The sequence below is a fragment of the Notolepis coatsorum genome (assembly GCF_963971535.1).
Source record: "Notolepis coatsorum genome assembly, chromosome: 11".
NCBI classification, from domain to species: domain Eukaryota; kingdom Metazoa; phylum Chordata; class Actinopteri; order Aulopiformes; family Paralepididae; genus Notolepis; species Notolepis coatsorum.
Genome location: NC_140175.1, coordinates 77,937,926 through 77,956,988, shown reverse-complemented (window position 1 = coordinate 77,956,988; position 19,063 = coordinate 77,937,926). Strand labels below are relative to the sequence as shown.

At 41.9% G+C, this 19,063-nt stretch overlaps 1 protein-coding gene across 1 annotated transcript in view; it reads left to right on the top strand.

Moving 5' to 3' along the window:
- The first annotated feature begins 1,063 nt into the window (after positions 1–1,063).
- The window catches only part of LOC311237447 (cyclin-dependent kinase 9), a 28,838-nt gene continuing 10,838 nt past the window's right edge, over positions 1,064–19,063 (top strand). Inside the window, exons 1-6 of the mRNA XM_084325335.1 lie at positions 1,064–1,166; positions 1,296–1,409; positions 5,681–5,762; positions 6,321–6,411; positions 13,067–13,233; positions 16,904–17,075. Coding sequence (XP_084181461.1) covers positions 1,120–1,166; positions 1,296–1,409; positions 5,681–5,762; positions 6,321–6,411; positions 13,067–13,233; positions 16,904–17,075 — 673 coding nt within the window. The 5' untranslated portion in view covers positions 1,064–1,119. The remainder of the gene's footprint in view (positions 1,167–1,295; positions 1,410–5,680; positions 5,763–6,320; positions 6,412–13,066; positions 13,234–16,903; positions 17,076–19,063) is intronic.

Sequence of the window (19,063 nt, the reverse complement as noted above, 5' to 3'; positions counted from 1 at the left end):
AGGGAGCTCCACAAATCATGTTAAACCCAGATTCGGCTCAAACAAGGGACTAAACACGTTTCGCAATTATGCCACATCAATGTGGAACGCCCTACCCAAAGCTGTAAAACAATGTGAATCACTACCCACTTTGAAAAACACTCTGAAAGAACACCTACGGGAGACTGCAATACAAAACTGGCCGCTACAAATGTCCTAACCCAGTTGTACAGTAAATGACAAAGTATGGCTTTGTCAGTATTCCAATGTACAGTGTACAGTGTCCCCCCCCCCCCTACCCAACCCCCCCCCCCCCCCCTCCAATGTACAGCCCCCACCCACCCACCCCACCCACCCAACCTCCTCCAATGTACAGTTTCTACGTCAAATGTATATACACTCTTTTTCTGGACACATTTTGTATCACAAACAGTACTGTATTTGCAAATCTGATATGTCATAAATGTATAGATGTAGCAGTACTGTCTATCTGTATGTCATGTATGTCATGTTATGATGAATTGAAAATGGGGGACCCTGATGTAAACAAGACGAAAGTCTTTCTCTGGTCTGCATCCCCTTAACAATTGTATGTATTGTATTGAGCTGTACTGTACTGTACCCATTCTGCAATCTGTTAATAAACTTTTCAATCAATCAATCAATCAATCAATCAATCAATCAATCAATCAATCAATCAATCAATCAATCAATCAATCAATCAAAACCTACTTCGAAAGAGTGCCTAAACTTAACCAGTGTAGAAACTGGCGTCGGCCAATCAGAGAGCGTCCTGCAGAAATGCGGCTACGAAGTATAGACGCCTTCTTGACGTCAGTCCTGCGACCGACCGCGTGAATATTAAAGGCAACCAACTTGTGTTCAGCTTTTCGTTCAGCGTTTCTTTGATTGGCCACACGGATTTCATTTGGGACGTGGGACCATAGATATATATATATAGAAGATATCTATGCGTGGGACGGCTGCCGCTTGCCTGCGCGTGGGGGCGGGGGGTCGCGGCCAATCAGAGAAAAGCCGAACACAAGTTGGGTGCCTTTAATATTCACGCCGACCGACTCAGTCAATTCATGCACTAGTCGTATATTATTACAGTTGCGGCTTCCGAGAAGGAAAACAGAGATGCAGCGAGACAAGACAGCCAATGCCGCCGCCAGTGCGCCTGAAAAGTATGAATGGTTTTTTAAGACGTTTGTGTTTTTCCCATTACGTTATTAGTATGGTATATTTCATACTATGTACAAAAGTACTGTGTTCTTGATGTCCCGTTAAGCTTTAACGTGTCCTTTCTCTTGTAGGCCCGACCGGGAGGCCGCCATCATGTCCAAGTACTACGATGGCGTTGAATTCCCTTTCTGTGACGAATTCTCCAAATATGAGAAACTAGCTAAAATTGGCCAGGGAACATTTGGGTGAGTTTTTTTTTAATATCCTCAGTTTGTGCGGTTGATTGTAAATCTATTTAAAACGTTCTTTGTTCGGGGCCCCATTTACTAACGAGCGTTAGCTAAGTTGCTAACATGATAGAGATGACTAATGTTAGCTGTTAATGCTAACAACATACGTTAACGTCACCTTGGTGACCCAGGTTCCACCGCTCGACTTAATTGTGGTATTTGAGTTATATTTTTTAGTTCTCATATTTACCGAAGGAACTAGCCTACATATTACTCATAGATATTCTTAGCTGGTAGACCCAACGTCACGTTTAGAGGTTGGGTGGAAATTAGCTGGTATACCCAAATGTTTTTGGAGATCGTCGACAAAAAGCCCAGATCAGCATATACCCTACTCAGATCAGAGGCAAGTCGGCCTTTGCTGGACGCTGTGTGTGTGAACTGCTCCAGAAGACACGGGAGGGAGGGAGGCAGCATTCTGCTGGGGTTGAGTTTCATTGACTTGAGTGAGGGACCGCAAACGGAATGAATAAACTTCAAAGTCTTGAAAAAGCTGTCTTGCTTGAATCAGAACAAGATAATTGTGAAACTGTTGAGCCTATTGCAATGGCCGATGGCCTTAATTTTCATTCATTCGTGATTTTATGCAAATGTTTAAAGGGTAATGGTCAGATCTGGGAGATACTATACAATCCATTACCAGAATGCGCTTGATTAGTTTGCTTTGTTCTCCACTAGCTTGTTGTTATGATCACAATGATTTTTTACAAACGCTGTATTCATCAGCTGAATTTGGTGATAAGAGTTTCATATTTTCAATATCCACAATGAGAATATGAAGGAGAATAAACAGTGGAGAGAGACTGACAGAGACAAATGAGACCCGGACAAAGAAATAATGACCAGCTCATTCTCTCAGGGCAAAGGAGAAACTGCTGAAACCTTGCCATGCGCTTTTCTCCAGGGTATTCCTCTGACCACGTATTGCGTGTTTTTTGTGACAAAACGTAGTTTGACATTGATCTTGCAATGTCTACCCCTGTCACTTAGTCAAGTACTGTGAAACCACAACGACTTAAAAATTCCAGAGTACAAGACAAAAAGTTGTGTTGTCTGAACAGCTGTTGAATTCCTGGTAAATATCAATGGATATCTGTTGCTAATTTGCATATTCATAATTCCTTGTAGTTGTGTAGAGATGCTGCAACCATTTTAGTTTTTTGAACAGTTTTGGTGGGGGAAAGGGGTTTATAAGGAGTCTTTAAATATGTAATATTGGAGGGTCCTGTAAATAGTACTAATTGTAGCGTTTGGCTATAGTGTCTGCTACAACCCTGAAGGTGCAGTTTTATACTCGATCATCCCCATTCCAAGATTTCAATGCAGCCATGTCCAGACAAAAACGATTTTGGTTGTATCCGTCAAAGTATTTGATCGTATGCACCTTTCATCCACATGGAACCGCGTTCTGTGAGCCTGAATAAGCTATTTTCTGAGAACGGCTCCCAGAGTGGACAAATCTGAAGACGCAATCGATCAACGCAACCCTTGCGTTCCCGTCTTTACAAGCCTATACGCATCGTTTCCTGAACCGATGTAGGGGTGGGCGTAGGGCTGGGCGATATGACCAAAAACGTTATCGCGATAAAATTATAAAATTATTTTCATATAATTCGATATCGATAATTATCGTCGATATAATGTCCGTCAAGTTTAATTAACTTCTTATGCTGCTGCGAATGTCTCAAGTCGAGTTGATGTCGTCATCAGTCTGCGCACGTTAGCCGACAAGCGGAGTATCTCATGACAATAAATATGACACTAAAATACTCTCTTCCGCCACAATATATTGAAACGACGTCCACTGTATATCCCACACTACCATAAACGTGGCCTCAGAATTCAAAACACACACATACTCGGCACGTAAATATATAAAACAGTGCCGTGCAAGCTAGTTATCCTAGCCAGCCTGTTGGTTCTAAGCGGTGGATTCCATGACAATGTGCTAAATATGACACTAAAATACTCTCTTCCGCCACAATATATTGAAACGACGTCCACTGTATATCCCACACTACCATAAACGTGGCCTCAGAATTCAAAACACACATACTCGGCACGTAAATATATAAAACAGCGCTGTGCAAGCTAATTAGCCTAGCAAGCCTTGTTGTTGAGTGAGTCCTACCTCCTTCCGGGTCTCGGCCATCTCCTTCACTTATTGGTTGTTAGCTGTTGTGCGTAAGCACGTCATCACGTAACGCTGGTTGTTGTGAGTGAGTGTGCTGAGCCGAGGCTGAACGGAGCCAAGCTTGGAAAATCGATATATCGAAACTTTGCGACCACGTTTCATGTTTATTTCGAGGAAATAATTTATCGCGATAGTTATCGTTATCGTTTTATCGCCCAGCCCTAGGTGGGCGATATATCGAGTATACTCGATGTATCGCGGATTGTTCTACCCGAGATGTAGTACTGTACTATATCGCGAACATCGAGTATTAGTTTATATGGCGCCGCCCGCGGCCGAGAGACACTCGCAGTGCTTTCCTCAAGAAGGGACGGCGGAGCTATAGGCTAACGTTAGTGTACTGGTCCCGAGTGTAGCGGGGACGGCGGAGCTATAGGCTAACGTTAGTGTACTGGTCCGGAGTGTAGCAGGGATGGCGGAGCTATAGGCTAACGTTAGTGTAGTGGTCCGGAGTGTAGCAGGGACGGCGGAGCTATAGGCTAACGTTAGCTCATTTCGTGACTGTGATGCACCAAGGGCTAGGCTAACGTTAGTGTAGTGGTCCGGAGTGTAGCAGGGACGGCGGAGCTATAGGCTAACGTTAGCCCATTTCGTGACTGTGATGCACCGAGGGCTAGGCTAACGTTAGTGTAGTGGTCCGGAGTGTAGCAGGGACGGCGGAAAAGCGGTCAAAGCGGACTCCACACTAGTTCATTCGTGAGGAAAGGGGGTGGGTTATATTGACGACGCTTGACAACAGAAGTTTAAACATAACTTCATATTTATTGGTTATTCGTTTCTGTATATCATCCACTTTCCATCTCCATGTGTTAGACTCTTCCTGTTTACATTCGAGTGTGACGTCATCACCTACGGCAGCTTAGACGATCAAAACGCGAACCTAGAACAAAACCCGAGGGGGGGGGGCTGGCTCTCTCATTCGTTCTCGCCCCCTCTCTCTCTCGCTCTCTACATTCAATGATTTAAAGTAGCCAAACGTTACAGACAGTATAAATACTAACTGGATAGTTGATGATATAAACATTTAATTTCATTATCTGAAATATTCTAAAATCATTAAGTCTGCTATAAGCCATTATACCTTTGTGTGTGATTATTATTTTCTCAGTGTGTGTATATATATATACATATATGTGCGTGTGTGTTTGGCTAAAGTGGATAGAAAACGCAGTACTGTGTAAAAGTCTTAGGCACCCAAGAGTTTTTATATAAATTGTCTTGGATGTAAATACATTTTTTTATTAGTGTGTCAGTAGACTACTCTTAGTACATTTTCATTAAATAATTTTTTAAAGCATCTTCATGGTTTAATAATGCAAACATATGTTGCAGGGACTTATTATAATCATCATATTGGCGTGACTGTATGCATCAAAGGGTTAAATCAAGCATTTTTAAGTGATTTAGAGGAAATGTCAAAATATCGCGATATATATCGTGTATCGCGATATGGCCAAAAATATCGCGATATCATTTAGAGGCCATATCGCCCAGCCCTACTTTCGGCACATTTTTTCCGGTTGGAACCATTGTGATGCTATCAGCTTTTTAGCCACTGTGATACCCGATAAAACCAATCTCTTTAGCTGTGGATTTACTGCATACTCAAAAACATCATTCAGCAGTAGTACAGAGGGGTGTACAGGTATATTCAGAGTTAAGAGATTTGATAATTGCTGGGTCACCTCTTTCCAGAATATTTTAACTGTGGGCAGTCCCAGTACATGTGCATAAATGTCCCCTCGTCCCCATTTGTACATAAGGAGCATTTGGAGTCTTGTTTAAGACCCATTTTGTTCAGTCTTATAGGAGTCAAGTATGTCCTATGGATATAGTTAAGATTGATTTGACATTTATTTTCTACATTTGTGGCACACACTTATTTCTTGAAACGATTTCGTTTTACGGAACATTTTTAAATGAGAACGAAAAAGATCGGATCCGTCTTCGTCTGGACAAGGCCTAAGAATGCTATCCTTTGATAGAAATCTATTGTGGTGTTTTGTTAATGTATTTTCATCTTCCTCCACAGGGAAGTGTTCAAAGCGAAGCACAGACAGACTGGGAAGAAGGTGGCGCTGAAGAAAGTGCTGATGGAAAACGAAAAAGAAGGGGTGAGATGCAGCCATGATCGGTGGGAATGGGTGGTCCTGGGTTTCAGCTGCAGAGTGGAGACAATATTATGTAGAACAGCAGTGTGCAAACCAGCTGGCTGCCTTCACATTATATTATCACAGTAGGCCTGACTTGTTATCAAGGTACCATGCGAACAGAGCAGTATAATGTTATGGTACCATGCGAACAGAGCAGTATAAGTAATCTCACTAGTCACTACAATCATATTGGTGTGCATGTAAATGCCAATGTTCTGGACTCTTGAGTTTGACATGTGAAGGAGTTCACAGAGAAACTTACTTATGACTCGTATAAACACATGTGATAAGAGATTTTCTTCAACACATGACACACTATTCAGAATCTCACAACACGCTCACATGGACCAATGTGCCCAGAGTGTGCAGCGTTGTTGCTATGTTTGTTTATTAAAGGATCCCCATTAGAGACGCATGAAAGAGCCTCTAGTCTTCCTGCTATAATGCTGGTTTCTCAAGAGGCCACTGTTTCTCTGTATAGTCACTTATAGAGATGGCTTGCTGTCTACTTTGTTGCAGTTCCCCATCACAGCTCTGAGAGAGATCAAGATCCTACAGCTGCTGAAACATGAGAACGTAGTGAATCTGATTGAGATCTGCCGGACCAAAGGTTGGTTTCTAACACATCTCTACACTCTGGCTTCTTTTTCTTGAGGCAGCTGGTTTATAAATCAACCGGACAAACTTTATTTGTATAGTACACAGTAACTGCAACTCACTGTGCTTCACAGAAAATAATTGCAAAGAATAAATAAAAAGGCAAGAAATAAACTCAATGATGCAATGAATAAAAGCATTTACATGGTAAAAGCAATGCTAAAAAGGTGTTTCTTAAAGGGGACATGCATTGCTATTCCTTTCACTATTTGGGCAACTTTACACAATTCATGTGATTCTATGGAACACATCTGTAAAGTAAAAAAAAAAATGCATTGTTTTATATTTTTAATCAAGTACTCAAAAGCATAATTTTTCAACCTCAAGATTTCAGGCTGATTTGGCTGGGCTCCGCCTATAAGCGCTTTGACAGTCACCCACACAGTGTGATACATACGAGAGGGAGAGAACGAGTGAGGGGGAGAGTGCGAGAGAGACGGAGACAGACAGAGAGAGAGGAGAGATGCATCCCGAAAACACACACACAGTTGGGTTTGTGTGTAAATGGCTCCGAGACGAGTGACGGAGAGAGAGGAGAGATGTGATGCGTCCCGAAAACACACACACACACACAGTTGAGTTTGTGTGTAAATGCTCCCGTTGCTCCGTATCCCTCTCGGCACCCGTGCAACCCGTTTGAGGAAGTAATCCACTGCTCTGTTGTTGAGCGATGTGGGCGGTGACTACAACCACTGAGCCAATCAGATCACAATCAGCTCCTTGCTACGTCGCAGTGCGAGTCAAATCATAACAGCTTAGTTGAATGAGGGAAGATCTCGTGAACTCGAGACTAGGGCTGCACGATTTTGGGAAATAATCTAATTGCGATTTTTCTGACAGATATTGCGATTGCGATTACATTTGCGATTATAATAATAAAATAAAATAAAACAGCCCCACAAAGGTTTATTGTAAAATGCGGCTTGCATCTTGCCTATCCGGTGGGTCTTTTCGGGACACCGAGCCTGAAAATGTTTCTTTTTATCTGGGAATCGATACCGGTACCCAACGGTACTTTTTTTTCTGTACTTTACTCTCCCTCTCTGAAGTCTAAACTTAACAACACACAATCTAAGGTCGCTTTCACACCAGAGCTGTTTGGTCCGGACTATCGGACCAGAATTCGATAGTCCGCTTTTTTGGGTTTGTGTGAATGCGCAGTCGAACTCTAGTGCGGACCAAACACGCAAACTCTGGTCCGCCAAAAAACATGGGTCTCGGTTCGCTTCATCGGACCAAACGCGGACCAAATATAGGAAGTCACCTGATAAACTGTGCATCTTGGGTAGAAGGAAGAGAAAAAACACTGCTGATTATTATTATTACCGTGGTGCACGGCATTCACTGCAAAACAAGCACACTGTAGCCTAAACATGTCTTCTGATAAACTGCATCTTGGGTAGAAGGAAGAAAAAAACACAGCGGCTTATTATTATTACCGTGGCGCGCGGCATTCACTGCAAAACAAGCACACTGTAGCCTAAACATGTCTCTCGATAAACTGTGCATCTTGGGTAGAAGGAAGAAAAAAACACAGCGGCTTATTATTATTACCGCGGCGCACGGCATTCACTGCAAAACAAGCACACTGTAGCCTAAACATGTCTCCTGATAAACTGTGCATCTTGGGTAGAAGGAAGAAAAAAACACTGCGGCTTATTATTATTACCGCGGCGCGCGTCATTCACTGCAAAACAAATAAAACAGCTGCTTGTGGGCACTCACAAAAACAACGAGGTGTACAAGTTGTTTAGCGAGAGGATGGCGGTAATGGGTTATAATCGAACGATGGATCAATGCCACATCTCTGCTACTATCACGCTTCTTGCGCTGTTTGTGTTTGCGCGGATTTCACTTCCTGAAGCGGAGGGATTTCCACTCCATTGTGTCCAATAGACGAGCGCCCTTTTCGACCGCGTGACATTGTTCAGAAAGTTTGGTGCGCTTGACAAATTGCAATGTGAATGCAGACTAACCAAATGAAAAATGCAACAATGTTGTAACTTCACCACCAGAACCGCACCGAGTCCACCAAAACTATATGTGAAAGCACCCTAAAACCCCTTACCTCCCTCTCCCAAACCGATCTTGTATCTCAATGGGACTTACTGGTTACAAAAAAAATATTGCGAATTTCTTTTTTTTTGTGATTTGATAATTGCATCATTCCAAATCGCGATTAAAAATATATTAATGGTGCAGCCCTACTCGAGACTAGACTGATGAGTCAATATGATATTTAACGACACAGACCACATTGATATAATCCCGCATTGCTAGGAAACGATGCTAAACACTGGAAAAGGCCATTTATAATACATGGGATTTTAAGATTTATTAAACATTTCTACAAATTCAGAAACTGATCCCCCAGCAGGCTGTTCCAAAGGCTATAGGACCACAATAGCTAAAAGCTGCTTCTCCATGCCTTTTTGTTCTAGCCTGTGGAACAGTTAAGAGACCAGTGTCAGAGGATCTAAGGGTTCTGTTGGGCACATACTGTATTGTTGTTGTTTATTGTTTAAAAGGATCCCCATTAGCTGCCACCTAAGTGGCGAGCTAGTCTTCCTGGGGTCCACACAGAAAGACAAGACAACACAAAACATAACAATACATGAGATACATATGACAATTCACTTAATTAACAATGATAATCTAAAAACAGTAAAACATTGTAGACATCTTTATAAACATCAGAATATTTTCAGAAAAGGTTATTACATTCATGGGTAGACATGAATATTTTCAGAAAAGGTTATTACATTCATGAGTAAATATTTCATTATTACATTCCTACAGTAGGTATTTCCACTCCCAAATGTGAACAGTATTTGCTCACATATTTAAGTAGTGCATTCTTAGGTGGTACTTGAAAGACACTTTGCTATTCAATTTACTTGAAGCGGACAGATCCAACCAGCATTGCTGGCTCACAATGCCAACGCGAAAATGTACATTACAGATGAACTGCAGAGAAAATTCCCAATTTATCATCCCGGTCGAGACTAATTGGAAGCGGAGTGCAACGCGTGCAAAGCTTGACCGTATGTTTCTGTTAGGGATGCCCCGATCACGTTTTTTGCCACCGATCGTCGTGAGCCATATCGGCCGATACCGATCGTTTTTGATTAAAAGAAATTAAATTTTATTTTATATAATTTTTTTTTATATAAAATATATATTATATAATTAGACTTGTACTTGTATTATCTGCGAGACATCGCCACCACGCAACAAGCTCCACTGTCTGTGTGTACTCTAGTAGCCTCCAGCTACGGCCAGGATTCTCCGGAGCTGCAGCTGGACCTATACTCGAGTAGCCTCGAGCTACGGCCAGGATTCTCCGGCGCTGCACCTGGACCCTATTGGTATAACGTTACTTAACTGTGCTCAGCAAGCCCTCAGCTCGAATACGCATCGAATCAGTGTTATAAGACATTGATATCAGGAGCTATCTGTAGGATATATAACGTTAATACAACGCCTCAGTGAATTATTTAGTTCAATGGGACATTTCGTTTTGAACAGTGAACTAACTTTCGCTAACGCGAGCTAACAGGTATCATACACATCTCTACTATACTTGCTGGAGCGTTTGTTGATGTCAGGAGCTATCGGTAGCTGGCCGGCTAGATACCGTTCGGTTAGACAATGCCTCATCATGTATTAAACTAAAAGTGAATAGTTGACTGGGTCATTTTGTAACGGTAGCTAAGCTAACGTTAGCTCAGGGAGACGCCGTCCTCCCGTGTCCCGTCTCACTAGAGTAGACCCGTGTTTACATGCGTGCGGGAGGGGCTGGAGGGATGAGCAGACGCCGCAGCCCCCGGTGTCTGAGACAGAACTCAGCGACAGCGAGTGAGATCGGGTTTGACGATCGGCGAAAATAAAGCATAATCACAGATCACCGATCGCATATTTATACTGATTATCGGCCGATAACTATCAGTGGCCTATCGATCGGGGCATCCCTAGTTTCTGTGTCTAAAGGTGCTGGTGATCTCAAAGCTCACATGGACACAGAAAAACATTACAAACAAAGCAGTGCGCGGCGAGAGTTTGATGGCAAAGTTGACCGAATTGATTGAAGAATGCAGCTATACAGAGCGAGAAAGAAAATAATTGAAAACTATTTTGATGCCTCAAAATGATGTTTTGGTTTGATAAGATGCTTATGATACAATCATTCTAAGGATTATGTGTGTAATAAATTAGTTTAGTACACTAATTGCAACAAATCTGAAACTGCATAGTGCACTTTTAAATTAGTATCTTTATGAGGTTACTGTTTTATAATTTACATTACATTGAAAAGATGCAAAGATATATTTTTTAAAGCTGGATTTTCTAATACACAAGAGGTATTATTTACTTCATATTTTTCTTATTTATTTTGTCCAGTAAGACTTGACATTTTGTCATAGGTTGATTTAGTTATTTTCTTGAGATTTGTCAGATCGATTACTTTAGGCATAATACAGCATGTTGAGTAACTTTGGTTATAGAGAGATATTATTTTGTTATATAAAATAATATAAACAATAATTTTATATCCATACAGAGGAGTAGGGGTGGACGGTATGGTCTAAAATTTATATCATGGTATAATTTGAAGCATAGACGGTAACGGTATATATCACGGTATCAGTGTTTCTGTTAGAATAATTTTTTTTGCCTGATAGGCAGGCTATATAAAGAATGAAATCCTCAAGGCATGTAGATTTATAATATTGTAACTTAAAACTAGGCTACTTTTGCATATAAAGTCATTATATTCCAAATAAAATAAGTCCAGAGTCGAGACTCCTGCTCCCATTGCAAACAGCGGGGCTGGATTTTGCTAGAAGCATATGTAGCTGCAGAGCCGCAGAGCGAATTGAATTGAATAAGAATTGAGACAAAGGTGCCACTCATCCTCAGCTTTAAGAATTGACAATTGCGTCAACAAATTGACACATGTGTCAACAAATTGACACATGTGTCAACAAATTGACACACAAAATGCTTAGAGACGATGGGGGTCAGAACGGCGCAAGGGTGGGGGGGCGCTGTTTGACGGGCCTGTGACCAGACCTGAAAGAGCCACTGGCTCTGCGGCTCTGCAGCTGCATGCTATTCGCAAATCCACTGCTGCACGCCTTCCTCCCGGCTCCCGCTGCTGCCGTCGTTATCATAACACTACACACATATCGTAATGTTTACAGCAAACTGTAGTTGATCACCAGGTATGTTTTATTAACGTAGAATAATTCATATAAGAAAAACGATAGGGAAATATCTTACCTTTCTCCACTGGTTAAAAATGCCAGGAACTGAAATTGAAACTTGCTGTGCGCCGCGGTGATATGTGTTTATTATGAAATGACAATTGCATGTTGACACGCCCACTGCGCGAAGCCTCCTAAATAACTTTTTCCAGTTTGCACATATCTATTATCTATGACTAATTCTATCTATTTTTAGGGGCAAATGCGATTGAAATAGTCGCGCTGTGGTTACATGACGTCATTGCTATTTTAGAGCTGCTCTACCGGTTAAACGGTATAGTCAAAATCCATACCGTAGAGCAAATTAATACCGTTTATACCGTATAGCGTTTATACCGTCCACCCCTACAGAGGAGGCATACTTTAAATATATTAAAATGATAAGGCATCTTCGAGTAAACTTCGAGTATCTTGAGGCTGAAGGCAGTGTCCTCTTTAAAAAGAAATCACAATATGGTCACCCTTGAAGTCGCATTATAATTCACTTAATAAAATAATGACCAGTCAGCCTCCTAAAAAGACAAAAGTTAGTGACACGACTCACACCGCCGCTGTCAAAGTAAGGACTTTGCTCTGTATCGTCAATCAATGGTCAAATAAATATTTGATTAAGGAATATAATATGCCTTTTTATTTTTTTCTGTGTATCAGCTAAATGTATAGATTTTTATGTTAGACATTGAGGGAAATTAAGATTCTCATGTTTTACAAACCGCCGCTTATCAACTAACCGATTAATCGGCAGGTGATGTATGTTGCTCAGTAGTTGCTGATGTCTGCTCAGGAGGTTTGAGTGTTTACTCAGACCGTAAAAAATTAGAGCGAACATTGGTTGATGGTACATACTGATAGTGTTTGTTCTCATGGAACAATGTAAGACTAACCGTGCAGCTCTGTTCTGGGCAGTTTGCAATTTCTTTAGTTGACCTTTGGATGCAGAGGACCATACTGGTGCACAATAATCCAGGTGACATAAAATTTAAGATTTTGCCACCTGTCCCACAATGTATGTAGGGACATAAGAAAGACATGGCAGGTTCATTGCCTTTTTAGTTTTTAAAAACCAGTAAAAGGATCTTAAAATTCATTCTAAAACTAACAAGCAACCAATACAGAGACTTTAAATGGGTGTAATGCGTGCTCTCCGTCTGTCATGTTATCACAGTTATCACACGTGTGCTATGCAAATTAGTGAATGTTGGCGTGAACTTATTAACACTTCTTATTTGCATTTTTAGAGATACATTTTTTAGAGACAGCTTTTGATTACGTCTTTGATCGCTTTTGTCCGTCTAAGTAAAGGTTGTCTTATTTTAATTTCCCATTCTGTCCTTCTCCCAGCCACACAGTACAACCGGTACAAAGGCAACATCTACCTGGTGTTTGACTTCTGTGAGCACGACCTGGCGGGGCTGTTGAGCAATGCCAATGTCAAGTTCACCCTGGCTGAGATCAAGAAGGTCATGCAAATGCTGCTCAACGGACTGTATTACATCCACAGAAACAAGGTGAGCTTTTCACCAAAGCTGATGGTTGTGTTGCTGGTTCTCTGCTGTATATATATATTAGGGGTGGGAATCGCCAGAGACCTCGCGATATGATACTATCGCGATACTTGAGCCGCGATACGATATTGCGATATTATTATTTTTTTATCAATTTTTTTATTTATAAAAAAAAAAAATCAGTCTGTTCATCTCACTTCAATCATTTTTATTGCAGAACATGGTATTTTCTCAAGCAGACAGATGTAAACACTGTAATCTGTGTTGCATGTACCTGACAAACTGAACTGTTTGTCATATTTCAACTTAACTGAATGCACGTGTGTGTGTGAACTACTGTACTATTACAGGTATTGAAATGAACAATGCAACTTCCTTATAAAAATGTATTTTTATTTAAAAAAAAAAAAATTAATATCGATACTTGGCGTCCCTGTATCGATACAGTATCGCCACGCAAAGTATCGTGATACTACTACGTATCGATTTCCCCCCCCATCCCTAATATATATGTACCTACTATGCTTTGCTCGCTTCATATCACAATTGTATATGTACCTGCTATGCTTTGCTCACTTCATATCACAGTTGTATATGTACTGCTACACTTTGCTAGCTTCATATCCCAGCTGTATATGTACCTGCTACGTTTTTCTCACTTCATATCACAGCTGTATATGTAGAGCCATATGAAATCCGCGTTCACGGAATCGCAGACGGTATCGCGGAATTGAGCAATAAAAACGGAATCGACTGTAAACGTGGAATATTGCAGAATTTGCCCTAATCTGGACTGAAATTCCGTGTTTGGGAGAACATGGAACGTTTGGTGCAACGCGAACATGACCGGGGACGCTACAGCGTGTTACACACAACACGCAGCAATTTCCAAGCATCTAGCTGCTAGGGTGACCAAACGTCCCGATTTGTGCGGGACAGTCCCGCATTTCAGCCCTCTGTCCCGCATGCCGCAAGAGAAGAGCAATGTCCCGCATTTCAATAAGATAAGTGTCCCGCAATTCAATAAACAATTGGCCATAACACAGGCCTACTAATGCTCATGTTATTATATTCATCCTGTATACCCATTTACATGGGTATTCATGTATCTTAACTCTATAGCCATATAACCGCTAGGAGTTGGTAGGTAATTTAACAGCATGTTGGATAGTGGTATTCTTCTATACAGTGATTGAGTATAATAAGCTATTAAGACACAACACTATTGTGTTTTTAATACATTAAATGCTTATATCTGTATGCCGTGACAAATAATACAATCAGTTGTATCGCCTGGTCGCCTCCACCAATCACAAGCGGCAGCACGGCTCCATTGTGATCCGCGTGAGGGAGAGAGTCAGATAGTTCTCCAACTCTGCCGCAGACAGTGAAATCCTGGTTGTTCCCCACCCACCTAGGTTATCTAACTATCGCGCCGCGCCGCCGCCACAACTAGAAACAATGGCCTGGCAATTTTTTTTTTTTTTTTTTTTTTTTTTTTTTTTTAATTAATATAATTTTTTTTTTTTTAATCTGTGCAGGCCAGGCCACCGGGAAAACTCCCGGTGCTCCCGATGGCCAGTCCGGGCCTGGGTATCGGAGGCTAGCCTTTCGGCGTACTCGCCGATTCCGATACCAGCATTTTAGGCAGTATCTAGTCACAACTCTAGTCGTAATGAAGATTGATTTATAATATATTGCGCTTGCAATTTCCACAGCTGAGCAGCTGGCGCATCACCTCTCCTGGCTCTGTGCCAAATGAAGATTTTTTTTTGCTCATCCCGTGAACCGTACAATACACACACGGCCGAACGGTGTACGGTTCGAATGCGTACCGTTCCACCCCTAACTGCTACGCTTGACTCACTTCATATCGCAGTCGGGCAAATTAACATACCGGTAGACTGAAATTCACTTTTGATCTCATTTGATTTCATTTGACTTACTCTGAAACATTTGACCTAAACATCAAGACCGACCCACTGATTTGTCAAATACTTACCCCGAAGTTGTTGAAATGGTTCCAACATCTCAAAATGTTGACATACTGGGCCAGGGTTTCCGTTAGAATTTTTTTTTGCAGGTCTGAGTGTCCGGTAGATTTCAATCTACCGGACAAATGGGATAAATTCCGGTCAGAGTTTATTGAGCTTAAAAACAATTGATAGGCCTATATAAAGAATGACATCATCAAGGCATTTATAATATTTTAACTTAAAACTAGACTACTTTTGCGTATATACAGTCATTAATATATTCCAAATAAAATAAGTCCCTCGAGACTGCGTGCTGCTGCCGACTTGAGGTGTCGGTGGGCAGTCTGCCCGACCTTAATAAACAGCAGTCTGTTATAATCACATTTTTATGAGCTAACTAATTCCGTTATATTGGACATTTGTATTAATTATATCAATCGAAGAACTGAGAAATTTGGCAGAGAGACGGCAACATTATCGTGGGTTTGCGCCGTGATGTATATCTCCACCTCCCAACGACTTGGTGCTGCTGCTCATAATGTCCGGTGAAAATAATTCCCTCTAAGCACAATTTGATTATTTGAATTGTATTAAAATAGGCTAAAATTAAATAGCCTATGCGATGAACGAAACAATCATTACATTTGTCGTTGCTTCACCAAGCAGCCGGTCAATGACATCCTGTGTCAGCGAGCTGGCAGCTGATATATCAGCGCGAGCCGGCCGCAGTTAGTTTGCAAGAAGCATCCAGCTGCAGACCCGCAGAGCAGCTTTCCAGGTCTGGGGACCGCACTGTGCCAGCAAAGCTGGTGGGTTCTGTGGGTCTGCAGCTGCATGCCTTCCGCAAATCCAGCAGCAAGCTCTCACTGACACAGCGTCGTCATTACCAGACCGGCTGCTTGGCGAAGCAACGACAACAAACGCAATGATTGTTTCGTTCATCGCATAGGCCACCCAACTCCAGCCCATCCAAATACAATTCAAATAATCAAACTGCCCAGAGGGAACTATTTTCACCGGACACTATGACCGGAGAGATTAAATTTGTCGGACTTCAACAGATTTTGCCTGTCAAATACCGGTAATTACCGGCTAACGGAAACGCTGTACTGGGCGTTGCCATGATGAATAGAATACGACTTGGAGTGAAAATAAAGAATTTAATGTTCTAATCAAGATGTCAGCCCCCAGAGTGAATACTGCTTTAAACGCGGCAAGCTTTATTAGCAGTGCTCTAATATTGAATTTGATCACATGTTTGCAGTTCAAACATTTAATATTACACCAGGTTCCAACAGAAGTTCGTACTTTAATTACTAATTAACATCCACCAAGTGCAGATAGAATTTGCCAGCAGTGTGTCACTCTTACCAGCCACTGTGGTGGTGGGCCTTTTGGTGGCTTTTCTTTGCCTTTCGGTGCCACTTCCTGACATTTGGAAATGCACAGCGACATTGTGTTACTGCCTCTCCATGTGGACCCTCTGAAGTATTTTTTATAATTTCTGGCAAGTTGTGCGTCGAGAGAGATGGGAGAAAGGGGCGTGGGATTCAGAATTAAATTTTGAAAGAAGTTATTTTGTTTGAGGGTTTGGCCAAACCACCGCTGCGTGAGACAAGCCTCGCTCAGTCAGCGTGGTTCTTATTTTTCTTGAAGTCTAAAAGAATCTCCATTGTTGTCACTCTCTCTCGATCCAGATCCTCCACAGAGACATGAAGGCGGCCAACGTGCTCATCACCAGAGACGGCGTGCTGAAGTTGGCCGACTTTGGCCTGGCGCGAGCCTTCAGTCTGGCCAAGAACAGCCAGGGAAACCGCTACACAAACCGCGTGGTCACACTGTGGTACAGGCCTCCAGAGCTTCTGCTCGGTAAGAGACCGCCAGGGTGTGCCGGATGCCTCCATCCACCGTTTTAATGTAACAAATACACTATGAATTCATGCGCGCCACTTATGCTGGTCCTTGGCTTCGTCTGGTATGACGGGCAAAATGGGTGTTTGTAGATCATGGATTCTGGTATTCGTGTCCAGTTACTGTGACAGAAATTCCTTGGCTGCTGTGTTCAACCGAGACGTTTCCCCACGAGTCAGAACGATGTGGATCAATCCTGCACATTGCTCCAAAGTTAAAATACATTGAACTTAGACCCCCCTGTCACTGACCCTTTCAAACTTTTACAGTAGCTTGTAGTCACTGGTCTTTTCCCAACTGCTTGTAGGTATTGTCTAAGACAGGGCTTCCCAAAGTTTTCAGACTGCGACCCCCGAAATAACGGTGTCGGAGAGCTGCGACCCCCACTATTATAGGAGGTGGTTGAAACATGCAAACGTTCACACGCACTAATAAGCTGCATTAGAGGCTATCTATGCTAAAAATGGCCAGACATGAAAAACTGCCACTGAGCTCGTCCAGCACCTTCTTGAGATCACGTGTACAAAAAATCTAAGCAAATTAATAAAAGGAAGATGATTAAACGGAAGGTTTTGTCGATTTCTGCTATCCGGACACATGCAATTTGAAATATTATTATAGAATATCAGGCCTATAAATTACCTTATTATAGCCAACTTGCACATCTATGGATCGGGCCAAATCTACTCTTTCCAATGGCATTCAATTTGGATTTAGTATCACCAGGCGTGCAGCAAGAACCTTGAATGAAATCTACTGTAAGTACAGTTATTTCTTATAATGGCTATAGCTCCACCATTTTTAATGAATGACGTTTATTTTTTGGTCTTGTTTACAGACAAAATTACACACCCGTAAAAGGAAAAGAAAAAAGAGAAAAATCACAAATGTACATATTCAAGGCAAGCTCACACAAAATCCAAAATCAACAACCGAAAAAAATAATAGGCTGAAGCACATGCTTATTTTTGCCTATCCTTTACAAATTCTTAAAAACTAAATATATTTAATATAAGAATCTGTTTGCAACGCGGATTGTTGCTAAACGTTCACAGAAGGTAGACAAACTAACTGCGCTCCAATCTATGCCAATAACGTTCAGTTTTGTGGTAGATAATCCCGAAAAATAAGAGAAAAAAATCATCCACAAGTCATTTGCTTGCAGGAAGCTGTCATGAGCTATTGAAATTTCAATGCTCATTCAAAGCTCACGGTCTCGTCTCATATGACTACAAACAAAATTGCGACGCAAATTCTAAATGGTGGATAATCGCTTGTAAATTAATGCATTTCAAAAACGAATAGTTCACTAATAACTAGGGGTGTAACGGTACATGTATTCGTGCCGCAAATTTACGGTACGGCCATCATGGTGCGGTACGCGCGCCATACGACGAATACGCCTCAGCGCAAACACACCAATCGCACATGCGAGAACAGCGCGCGGCACACCGTCACAGTCGGGATACAGAGAGAGAGGGACACGGAGCACCCCCCACACACACACGCAGTCGGGAGCACGCGCAAAACGCTCCGCATCCCTCCCTCTCCGACTTCAGTTCAGAGCGGGCGAAAGTGCACGAGAAAGGCACATTTACATACATTGGAACAGCTGCAGGGTCATTTTCTGGTTCGCTCAATAACGTTAACCAAATGAAACCAATGGAAAGACACACAACACGCGTTGCCGACACACACGCGCGCCAACAAACGCATCAACATTATCCCCACAATCAAATTAAAAAAAAAAAACATACTTTTCCGGACAGATCATCTGAGCTCCACTGTGTTTAAATCCAAATAATCCGCTGCCATTGTTGTAAGTAACATGTCATCTGTTCTCTAGTCTTCAGTCTCGTCGTGAAGTTAATTCTCTCTGGAAATGAAACTAAAACTTAACACTTTCAGTGCCGGCTGTGTTTTCCTTTTTACCCCCTTGAATGCCG